The sequence below is a fragment of the Stegostoma tigrinum genome, chromosome 5 (assembly GCF_030684315.1).
Source record: "Stegostoma tigrinum isolate sSteTig4 chromosome 5, sSteTig4.hap1, whole genome shotgun sequence".
Lineage (NCBI taxonomy): Eukaryota > Metazoa > Chordata > Chondrichthyes > Orectolobiformes > Stegostomatidae > Stegostoma > Stegostoma tigrinum.
Window position 1 is genome coordinate 6,359,496 of NC_081358.1, and position 12,712 is coordinate 6,372,207.

The 12,712-nt window shown below is 40.0% G+C and overlaps 1 protein-coding gene across 1 annotated transcript in view; it reads left to right on the forward strand.

Annotated features, from left to right (window-relative positions):
- The window catches only part of lrrfip2 (leucine rich repeat (in FLII) interacting protein 2), a 163,379-nt gene that overhangs the window by 41,449 nt on the left and 109,218 nt on the right, over positions 1 to 12,712 (forward strand). The window contains exon 5 of the mRNA XM_059645778.1: positions 6,263 to 6,310. Within this exon, the coding sequence (XP_059501761.1) occupies positions 6,263 to 6,310 (48 nt within the window). The remainder of the gene's footprint in view (positions 1 to 6,262; positions 6,311 to 12,712) is intronic.

A 12,712-nucleotide genomic window follows, 5' to 3' on the forward strand; every position in this document is an offset into this window, starting at 1 on the left:
ACAAGCCTTGAGGGGAGGTAAGACAGGCTTGGCCAGAATCCCCTGGAGTTAAGAGTCAGTAGTGACTTAATTAAAATATAAAAAATCCTGACGAGGTTTGACTGGGTGGATGTCAAAGACATGTTTCTCTTAGGACAACCTACAACTGAGGATGCTCATTTAAAAATAAGGGGGCATCCATTTTAAACAGATGAGGAAACATTTTATTGATGGTTGAGTATCTTTGGAAAAATTCCCTGCTTCAAAAGGCAGTGGATACAGAGTCTTAAAATATTATTTAAGGTGGATTCTTCATTATCAAGAAGATTAAAAATTAATTGTTATGTAGGAATGTAGAGTTGAAATTAAAACCAAATCCGCTATTATCTTGAATGGCACAGCAGGCTTGAAGGGCCAAGTCATGTACTCTTGTTTCATGTTTGTAAAATAGCATGTACGAATTCAGGTAACTTTTGGAGAGCCAAAGATAACTTAATGAAGTTGCTGATTGAAACAATGCTCTTTTGCTCAAGCACAGTACTGCACAGAGCCTTTTTAATATCTAGTTAACAGGTCGGCTCAACATCGAGGGCCGAAGGACCTGTTCTACGCTGCATTGTTCTATATCTTCAGTTCTCAGACTTTCAAGAAATAACTTTTGGCAATAGCCTGGTACACATCGGTTTTCCAGAACATGACCACAACAAATGTGTATCAAAGTGCAAGGTACGAATAAAAACTATTTTTGAATCAACCTATACATCCCTGGAAAGGGTGGGACTTGAACCTCTGCCTCATGCTGACAGGTAGGATGCTGTCAATGCGCCACAAGAGCAGCATAGTTTGCCAAAGGACCACCTTTTCAAAATAAAGAAAAAACTCGCACCATTAAATGGGCACCATATATGTTGCTTCAAAATTGGATGTATGCATAATTGTATGCAAAGCTGATTTTGAACGAAAATGATTCTTCCGCAGTAGTGGGAGCCAGGAGACAAAAAGTGCACAGATAATTGAGTGGCACGTAGTACAAGAGTGGAAAAACAAGTAAAACTCCAAGTATAGTAAGACTAAGCAGGATTGCGATGTGATTGAGGTTTGGTTGAGTGCATTCACATGTACAGTAAGTGTGGCAATTAACATGAAAGAGTAGACAGTAATGAGGAAATATCATGTGATACTGAAAATCTGGCTCATAAAGGTTAGGACTGGATACTACTGAATATTCCTGGATAGGTGTTAGCAAATGATAGAGAAGGAAAGAAAAGAGGAATGACAAGTGATTGAGAGAGTATTAGTGTGGAGCTGAAGCTATCTGGATTGGTCTAGAGTTGAATTTTCATGTTATAGCCTTGAAAAATAGTGGCATCATTACACTAGAATAAATTTCTTGCTGACTTGTTCTACTATCAATGTCTTGTCTACTAATTGGTGGTTAGGAACAGAGAAATGCAAAAACTCAAAAGTAATTAGAAAGGGGGACTTGACACTGATCCCAGCCTATATTTAACAAAGTATAGAATGGGTGAGAGATTAGAATGTGTATTCCTAAAGTGTTATTACAAGAATGTTCTTAAGTTTTTGGAAAATTTGAGGAAGGTGGCTTTGTTAGACCTGTTTTACACATGGAATTGATCAAGAAAATCAACTCAATATTAGAAGGTTCAGCAGTCAGTGAGCCCTGCATCACAAGATCTAGATTAGAAATTGAAGAGGCTTGGGGGAGATCTGAAGTAAAAATCATTTGGAGAAAGTTGAGTTTCAGTGGTGTGAAAACAAATCTGGCCCAGGTAACTCAGAATTAAAGCTTGGTAGGCAAAATTTGTGGAAAGCATATAATAAGGCATATGATATCTTGGGTTTCACAAATAGAACACCAAAACAAGAAAGTTCGGGCAAATATCTCCAAACATTGATCTTTGGCTCAAGTTGATAGTGTTATGTCTAAATCTGGGCTGCACACTTGAGAGACGATATGGATGTGGTTTAAGGTGAGAGAGGAAAGATTTAAAAGGGACCTTGGGTATCTTTTTCACTGAGGATAGTGCATGAATGGAATGAGCTGCCAGAGGAAATAGTGGAGGCTGGTATAATTACAACATTTTAAAAGGCATCTGGATGGGTACATGAATAGGAAGGGTTTCGAGGGATATGATCCAAATGCTGGCAAGTAGAACTAGCTTTATCTAGGATATCTGGTCAGCATGGACGAGTTGGACTGAAGAGTCTGTTTCTGTGCTGCGCATCTCTATAACTCTGTGTGACTATAAATATTAGAGGCTACAAAAGTTACGTAAATTGGAGATTCTGAACCTGGTATCCCCTTTAGAGGAGAAGCTGGAGAGGAAGTTTAATTGACCTGTTCCAAGTACACAAAGGATCTTGACCAATTGGAGGGAATAAAACCTGAAAATATTCAGGGTAAAGCCTGGAAACTTTCCATATTAGCCTTAGAGCAAGCATGGACATGATGAGCCAGTGACCTTGTTCTGTGATTCTGTTTCTCAGTGTAGGGGCAAATGCCAACTAGAAAGTGGAGAAATTTCTTGCTTCACAAGAGTTTGAATCTTAAAGCAGAAAATGAGGTGGTGTACCTCGGCAACATTGTAGTCAGCGCAGGACAGAAATGTTAGCATGAGCTTAAAAGATATATTGAAATAGCAAGCAACAGGGAGGTCACCAGATGATCACCTCATTTTCATCTTGGGAACTTGACAACATCTTCAGAAGCTGGCCATTATGCTTGTTTGTTTTTTTTTGTTAGATTCTCTCCCCGTTGCTGCCCACAGGTTCACATGTGATGCACATCCCTGTCCTGTTAGTCGTTTTCACTTGGCTCTTATAGAGAGGATCTCTGACTTCCCTGTCTGTCCCTTTCCTAATGTATGCCCTTTTTACATACATTTTCTCTTGGTCCACCAATAACAACCCTTGTCTTTTGTATTGGACCTCTGCTTCTGTCAAAAGTATGAAATGTAACTTTTTTCAGCACCCTTTCAGGTCCTGTGCTATGAAATGATTGCTGAAAATTATGTAATTTTTGAGGTTGTTCTGTTTCATGATGAACTTTACCATCAGACTGGTTGAATTGGTTTTGATTTTTGTTACCTTCACAATTCTTTCTTGGAAATCAAAAGTTGATTTGTTTTGATTTAATCTGTATCAAGATTGGGCACTTAATTCATGTTTACATGGACTTAGGACAGTTTAAGACCATAAGACGTAGGAGTGGAAGTAAGGCCATTCAGCCCGAGTCCACTCTGCCATTTAAATCATGGCTGCTGGGCATTTCAACTCCCCTTCCCTGCACACTCCCTGTAGCCCTTGATTCCTCGAGATCAAGAATTTATCGATCTCTGCCTTGAAGGCATCTGAGGTCCCAGCCTCCACTGCACTCTGGGGCAATGAATTCTATAAGCCCACCACTCTCTGGCTGGAGAAATGTCTCCTCATTTCCATTTTAAATTGACCCCCTCTAATTCTAAGGCTGTGGCCATGGGTCCTGGTCTCCCCACCTAATGGAAACAACTTCCCAGCATCCACCCTTTCTAAGCCATGTATTATCTTGTAAGTTTCTATTAGATCTCCCCTCAACCTTCCAAACTCTAATGGATATAATCCCAGGATCCTTAGCCATTCAGACCTACCATTCCAGACGACATCCATGTGAATCTCTGCTGGACATGCTCCAGTGCCATTATGTCCTTCCTGAGGTGTGGAGCCCAAAATTGGACACAGTATTCTAAATTGGGCCGAACTACAGCTTTTAAGTAGTCTCAGAAGCACACCACTGCTTTTATATTCCAACTGTCTTGAGATAAACAGCAACATTACGTTCACTTTCTTAAACACGGACTCTACCTGCAAGTTAACCTTTAGAGAATCCTGGACCAACACTCCCAGATCCCTTTGTACTTCTGTTTTATGAATTTTCTCACCGTTTAGAAAATAGTCCATGCCTGTATTCTTTTTTCCAAAGTGCAAAACTTTGCACTTGCTCATGTTGAATTTCATCAGCCATTTCCTGCACCACTCTCCTAAGCTGTCTTAAATCTTTCTGCAGCCTCCCCACCACCTCGGTACTGCCTGCCTGTCCGCCTGTCCACCGATCTTCGTATCATCAGCAAACTTCGCCAGAATGCCCCCAGTCCCTTCATCCAGATCATTAATGTATGAAGTAAACAGCTGCAGCCCCAACGCTGAACCCTGTGGGACACCACTCGGTTGCCATTCCGAAAAAGAGCCTTTTATCCCAACTCTCTGCCTTCTGTCAGACAGCCAATCCTCAATCCAAGCCAGTAGCGCACCTTGAACACCATGGGCCCTCACCTTGCTCAGCAGCCTCCCGTGAGGCACAGTATCAAAGGCCTTTTGGAAGTCTAGATAGATAACATCCACTGGGTTTCCCTGGTCGAACATACTTGTTACCTCTTGAAAGAATTCTAACAGGTTTGTCAGGCATGACCTCCCGTTAATCCATGCTGACTTGTTCTAATCTGACCCCGCACTTCCAGGAATTTAGAAATCTCATCCTTAACTATGGATTGTAGAATTTTATGAACAACTGAGGTTAGGCTAATAGGCCTATAATTTTGCATCTTTTGCCTTGATCCTTTCTTCAACAAGGGGGGTTACAACAGCAATTTTCCAATCATCTGGGACTTTCCCAGACTCCAGTGACTTTTGAAAGATTACAGCCAAAGCCTCTGCTATTTCCTCCGCTACCTCCCTCAGAACTCTAGGATGTAGCCCATGGGGGCCAGGAGATTTATCAATTTTTGGACCTTTTTTAGCTTTTCGAGCACTTTCCCTTTTGTAATGCTTACCATACTCACCTCTGCCCCCTGACTCTCCCTAATTGGCATACTACTCATGTCTTCCACCGTGAAGACTGACGCAAAGTACTTAAGTTCTCCTGCTATTTCCTTATCTCCAATCACTAGCCTTCCAGCATTAATTTGGAGCAGCCCAATGTCTACTTTTGCCTCTCGTTTGTTTCTTATGTATTGAAAGAAGCTTTTACTATCATTTCTAACATTACTAGCTAGCCTACCTTCATATTTGATCCTCTCCTTCCTTATTTCTCTCTTTGTTATCCTCTGTTTTTGTAGCTTTCCCAATCTTCTGATTTCCCAGTGCTCTTGGCCACTTTATAGGCTGTCTCTTTTTCTCTGAAACATTTCCTGACTTCCTTTGTCAGCCATGGCTGTCTAATCCCACCCCGGATAATCTATCTTTTCTTTGGGATGAACCTCTGTACTGTGTCCTTAATTACACCCAGAGAGAAATGTACAAAATTCTAACAGGACTGAATGTACCAGATGCTTGGATGATTTTTCCTGTTTGGAGAGTCTGGAACTAGGAGACTGTGCCAGGATATAGGGTAGACCATTTAGGGACTGAGATAGGGATGTCTGTACTGACTGTTCCCACCTCCTAGTCTTGAATTATTTTTTGCTCGAAATATGACATTTTGTGATTTAGTTGTGATACTCGATATAATTTGTGCCAAATCTGTCATGAAATTTATTTGACTTGAGGTGGCAATTTTGGTGTAGCCATAATTGGGTGATACTGACAGTTAATTGTACCACATTTGATGAGCTATCAAAATAGAAATAACGGTGCAATGAAAACCTGAACCTTTTAAACTAAATTGGCAATCCTCTAGTTAACATGTTAAATATGTGAGGTTTTTTGGGTAACCAAACTACGGGTGTGTATTAAAATTATTACTCACACACTTTTGCATTGTCTGTTGTCCAAGTAGAAGTACCAACTAGCCCCATGATTTTCAGTAACAAGAGATTCTTTGTCCATATGCAGCCATGACTGTATGCTACAAGTGCCTTCAAACAGCAAGATAATAGTATTCAAGTACAGCTGAATACTCTTAAAGTTATGGGGGTTATTGAAATTACAGAAGGGTGCTGTTTGTCCCATTTGAGTCTGTGCTGTCTCATTGTATTTTGGTTATGCTGATATTTGCATTAGTGACTTAATATGTGAGCCTTGATTTCATGATTTATGTACCTTCTGAAACTGATTTGAATGATTTCATCTGCAAATCATTGACCACCTCTGCAGCTTTTCTCTCAGACTTTGAAGTTTGATCTCTCTTCATAACTTACTGATGTCATACCTTTCACAAAGTGAACTTGGAAGAATTGTCAGAACAGAATCTGAGCTCTGTTCTCTCTTGGTATTGATCTGAGTTAATGGCACTTTAGATAAACAGTGTTTCTGAAATGGAATTTTTTTCTCTTGCCCTTTTCCTTTTTAGATTTACCGCTCATCTGGTAGGAAGTGGGGAGAGATTCATCAATGGATGGTATGGTGCCTGGTGTTGGTGTGCACTAATACCTGATGTTTAATTACTAACATGCATTTTTAAAAAGTGCACCTGCTTATTTATAGTCCATTTGTCTGAATTAACAAGTTGGTTTTGGTTTAATTGGTCTAACGGATTGACATATTGTGACTAAGATGCAGCATTCAGCAGCTGCAGTACAAAATGCGCAAATAAAACTAAATGGAAGTTTTCATGAGATTATGACGTGTCACTTATTTCTGCTGTTGAGCATGAGGATCTTGGTTTTAATCAACAAGATTATCTGACCCATAGAAGAGATGTTAGTGTTGAGGATTTGAGCAGACAATTTACATGTTTGTTTTGAATACCAACTTTGTGGAATGATTCCTCAGTTTTAAAACTTGAGCATTCAATTACTCAGCACAGTAAGCCATCACAAAATGAGTCAAAGTTACAATATCTTTTAGAACATTTCTATTCGGAACTTTATTTGATAACCTGTCTAATATGTCTTGATATCAATTAATGTGTTTTTTGTTCTATAATGTGTGCATATAATCTGTTCCACATGCTTGCAAGCTTTTTTGCAAAATGTAGAGGTTCTGTGGCATTTCTCGTTTCATTAGATGTGAACTCCTACATGTCTAAACAGCTAAGCTGCCATTCAGAATATGGACATAAGGCAGAAGGGATATTGTTGTACTTGCACAATAATGCCAAATCATGGTGTCAGTTCCCAAAGTGACTTCAGAGATGGTGGGCACTGCAGATGCTGGAGCATCTGCGATAAGGTGTGGAGCCTGATGAACACAGCAGGCCAGGCAGCATCAGAGGAACCGGAAGACTGACGTTTTGGGCCTAGACGCTTCTGAAGAAGGGTCTAGCTCCAGCTCCACAGCTTGTTATCCCAAAGTGACTTCAAGTCATTTTGGTAATAGCCCCTTTTCAGTTCTGTTTCAACTGTGCATTGAACAAGAAAGCAAGAGATCTTGCCACAGTCAGCACATGGTAATGTTTATAGTTTCATTACTGGGTAGCATTTTGTTCTTGAAGATTTTTTGATGATTTTTTTTTTTAAGTAGTCAGTTGCAGGCAGAGGTCTGAGTGTTGCCGCAAGGGTGTTTAAGGGATAATCTTTCCTTCCAGTATTTGTTGTGCCCAGCAGGACTGAAGGTTAAATTTAGTTTTCGAGGACCTGTTATTCAGCTGACCGTAATAAGCTTTCAGTTATTTATAGGCCTGCCACACAGAATCTAATCAAAACTTGGAGCATGTATCAGCTTCTGGAATATGCGAATAATTATTTGATTCATTGTTAAGCTTAGTCTGTCTTAAAGATCCATAACGCGTTGATTCAGATTTGTGAATGTTAATTATTGCCTTGACTTGCATTACGGCAGAATCTGAGCTGCTACAACTAGCGTAAAAATAGGCTGTCTGTCCAGGTGAGGTGGAAGTTAAATACCTGGCAGGATCTCCTGTACTAATTGACCCTGAAAATGGGTATTTTCAAATCAACTAGGTCAGAAATGTTACTAAACACCTCCTAGAGGAAGTGAGACTTTAATGTGGGCCTCCTCAGTCAGAAGTGGGACACTGCTGAAGATATATAGTTGATAGCAGAAAATTCAGCTGAATGCATAGTTGAATAATTCCATAGATTAATAGCCTGGAAATACTCTCTGCTTTGGCTTTCACATGAGCTCTCACTTAAACACGTTATCTGAGGATTGTGCTGCTCACATAAGAAAGCATGTGGGTTTTGGTTCGAGGATTTAATGAAAGGACAACCTTTCGTTGTCATCTCACTGCCACACTGAAGTGTCAGCTGAGACTTAATATTTGGATTTGCAGAGTAGGGCATGAGAACCTTCTAATTTAAAAATTAGCCATTACTGATACCTATCTACAATTCTCTCTTCAGCAGCTTCAAATTTATGTCACCTCAAATTTTGGAAGAGACTTTTAAATACTTGAATAGTAGTTAATTGAGGTTTCACTGTAGTATGCATTCCAAGGTTCTAGTTCCTTCCCAACTTAACGTTTCTTTCATGCCTTCGTACCGAAATAAAACAAACACTCTGGCATAATACTTTATCATATGACCTTCTTCGCTTAATCATCAGAATGAATTCATAATGATGTCACTCTTAACACTGTTTGCTTCAGTCTACGGTAAACACCATTTCCCTTCACCCTGAAAATTTGAACATTACCATTAATTTTTGATTTCTATACCATGGTCAAATATCTATCCAAAATTGTACTTGAATTCAGCTGATAGTGATTTAGCTAAGCTGACTACTGTGTTTAATTTTTTTCTCATTTCACTTAGTTCTCCCTCCATAACATTATCCAACGTGACTTTCCCTTAGCTTATGGCCTACTGAGAAATGTTCCTATGCATTCTTTAGTTACTTCCACATTTTGACTTATCCAACACACTGCTAATCAGTGCCCCCTAAACTTGAGGCTATCCAAGATTGCCTGTGTCATGTCTGGAATCATGTTCCATTTTACTTAATCCTTGAGCTCACTGACTTTGGCTCTCTGTTAAGAAGTGCTTCAATTTTAAACTGGTATCTTTGCTCCAAACTCCTTCAATGACATTGTATGTCCTATCTGTTCATCTTCTACAGCCTCACTACCTTCTGACATACCTGCTCTTCTACAGCTGACTTCTTGATTATGCCTGATTTTTAATTGTTCATATTTGTTGGTTGTGCCTAGAATAGATGCTCTTCTCTCTCCTCCCTTTTTTAAGTTTCTTTCTGAGTCATCTGGCCTAATATATCCTCAAGTGAAATTTTACTTCATAACACTTTTGCGGTGCACTTTGAGATATTAGATGAATACAGTGCATCTAAACAAGTTGGGATGTCATCTCGTGGTCATACAGGACATTGATTAGGACATGTCAGGAATACTGCATTCAGTTCTAGTCTCCCTCCTTTGGAAAGATGTAGTGAAACTTGAAAGGGTGCAGAAAGGATTTACAAGAATAATGCTGGGATTGGAGAGTTTGACCTTACGAGCAAGGCTGAGGCTATTTTCCCAGGAGTGACCTCTGGTTTATAAAACCAGAGGGGTATGAATAGGGTGCATCGATAAGGTGTTTTTCCCAGGGTAAAGGAGTCCAACACTAGTGGGTATAGGTTTAAAGTGAGAGGAGACATATTTAAAAGAGACCCAAGGGGCAACCTTTTTTATGCAGAGGGTGGTGTGTGTATGGAATGAGCTTCCAGAGCAAATAGTGGAAGCTGGTACAATTATGATATTCAAATGGTGTCTGTATCGTTACATGAATAGGAAGGGTTTGGAGAGATATGAGCCAGGTACTGGCAAGTGGTAGCAGGTGCAGACAAGTTGCACCAAAGGATGTTTGCATACTGGACAATGCCTATGAATCTATAAGTCGTTGCTATTGGCCAAGTCTACACCATCATCAACTTGATCAGTCCCCTTTATTTCATCAAGAAGCCTGATTAAATTAGCATAGATCTTTGTCTTTTATTTTGTTTTGTGGGATCTGAGTATCATAAACATAACCAGCATTTGTTGTCTGTCTCTAATCACCTTTGAACAGTGCAGTGGAAGTCTGTGAAACCTTTCTACCCATTTGCCATGGAATACATTCTTCCTGCATTTACCCTATAAAATCCTCTAATTTCTTTGGACGTTTCAATTAGATCACTTCTTATATTTTCTACAATTTAGAGCACTAAACCCATTCTCCTCTCAGAACTGGGCAATGATCAATCAATCTTTGATGCACCACCTCACTGGCAGTATAAGGTTTTGTCCAAATGGTGGTGTCCTTGCCTGTGGGCTAGGACCATGGTCATATCTCACCTGTCATGACATGTTCAAACAGGTTGACTAAATGGATTATGTTTTGGTCGCTAAGGAGACCAAAATACACAAAGCATGCAATGAATAAACAAAGAAAAGCTATTCCAAAACTGTATAAAAGTGTTGCAAGTCTTTACTCCTGTGCCCAAAACCTCCTGCAGTAAGGGCAAACATACCTTTCTGCCTCCCTTATTTGTTGCTGTGATGGCATGTTAGTTTTCAGAGCCACCAGTGAGAACACTAAGGCCTCTTTTGGATGTCAGCACTTCACAGTCCCTCACCATTTAAGAAATGCTGTGCACTTTTTGTTTTTCACTACAATGAATAACTTCATATATTTCACATTTGTATTTCATGTGTCACACCCTTGCTTGTTCAGCCTGTTCAAAAGCCCTTGATCAAAAACTCTCAACTACCTAGTTTTGTATGATCCCAAAGCATGAAAATATTGAATTTGGGCCCCATATCCAAATCATCCATCCAGATCTTGAAGAGCTGGGGCACAAGTATTGATCCCTGAGGAACCCCATTCATCACAAGTTGTCAAGCTAAAAATGACTTGTCTGTATCTACTGTTTTCATCCACGCATCCATTCTCAATCTGTTGCTACTACATTAACCAGAGACCTGCTGTTGTGAGATCTTCACAAAAACACTTCTGAATATCCAAATACACCATTCCCACTGGTCATACTTCTGCTTATTGCAACCTCAAAAACAAAATAATAGGATTGCCCAAAAAAAACTTACTCTGTTCAGACCTCCTGTAATTTTCCAAGTACCCAGTCGTCACATCCTCTAAGAGATGTTGTTCAAAAATTGGGGTGAGAGAAGTTCATAGATAATTGCTGTCCGTATTGGGGAACATCAGAGCTGTACGACTGACAGTCTGCTACTGAACTGTGGAAGAGTCAGTGTTCTTACAAACCATCTCTTATCACTGTTTTGCTTTTCTGCCTCACTTTCACTGTTGAGTTTTGAGCCCTCCCTAACTCCTTAGTTACAGTGGGGCCAAATATGAGAAATTTTGGCCGTTCGTCATGTGGTGATGCTAACAATGATGGATAATTTTAATTTACTTAACCTTATTTTTCTAGTTTGAAAGTGTAGCCTGGACAAAGGATCTCATCAAATGCTTTTCAGAGTTTCTGAGAGCAGCCCATTCTGGAACCAACCGGAGCTGATTACGTAATACCAAGTCTAGTTTAATGAGGCAGTATTTATTAATGCTTCTAGAGAAAAGGTGTCTCTAGGTAGCAGCAACTGCAATATGATTGAGATTTAGTATTAGTTTACAATGCTCTTAAAAATGGTAAGGCAACCATGTCAACACAAACAAAAACAAAGTTGCTGGAAAAGCTCAGCAGGTCTGGCAGCATGTGTGGAGGAGAAGACCGAGTTAATGTTTCAGGTCCAGTGACCCTTCCTCAGAACTGAGGAACAGTTCTGTGGAAGGGTCACTGGACCCGAAACGTTAACGCTGTTTTCTCCTCCATAGATGCTGCCAGATCTGCTGAGCTTTTCCAGCAACTTTGTTTTTGTTCCTGATTTACAGCATCTGCGGTTCTTTTGGTTTTTATGTAGACACAAAACCCAAATTACCTGAAGTGAACTGAGAAATTAGGACCAATCAGTGGAAGAGTGCCAACGATTTAAGGGGCCATCAGAGAATTCTCAGGATAAGTATACTGCTACCCTTTAAAACAAAAATCCTAAGTGAAGGATTCACCATCTGTGGTTAACAAGTCGAGGTAAGGACAAGATCAAACTTGAGAAAGTATAAAATTTTTGTAACTGAGTGGCATATAGAGTGATTGGATAAATTTATTTTTTTAAAAAAGGCAGATGATGAATAAAATATTTACAAAGAAATTAGGCTGAGATGCAGTGAGTTCGGTGTGGAAGCATGGACAGCAAAAGTTTCTACAATTAGTTGAAATGAAAAGTCATGAGGATGCAGATGGATTTGAATAGTTTGAATCCTGAACCCTGATGCCAGACAGTAAATCTTCCAGGCTATCACCCTCAGCAGGCTATACACTATCTATACTGTCCCAGATTACAACTAGTTCATAATACCTCCCCTACTTATTTGGATTCATGATCAGTCCATTCAGTTAGGCAAAAGGAGCCTCATAACCACAAGACGGGTGCAAGGTTTGAAGCTCCTTTCTGCTAGCTTGATCCCAGGCCAACCTCACTTAGAATTACACCCTTCTGTTCCTGACTATGGACCAAATCAGATGACCGTATTCTAAGGGGTGTGACTGTTTCTTGAAACAAAATGTCCAGGGAGCATAGGAATGTTAGAAAGTTAAATAGACAGAAGCCATTCAACCTTTGAAAAAAACCCCTGCTATTCAGTGAGATCGTAGCTGATCATGTAGTTCACTACTGATTTCTTGCACTAGCCTGTATTTCTTGATCTTTCTCAGCTGCCACTTTCAGCCTTGACCTGACTCAATGACGAGGCATCTACAGTGCTGTGGTGCAGAGACGTCTGATGGTTCAGCACACATTGTATAAAGAAATTCCTTTGTGCCTCAGTCCCGAATGGTCTGCTCCCGC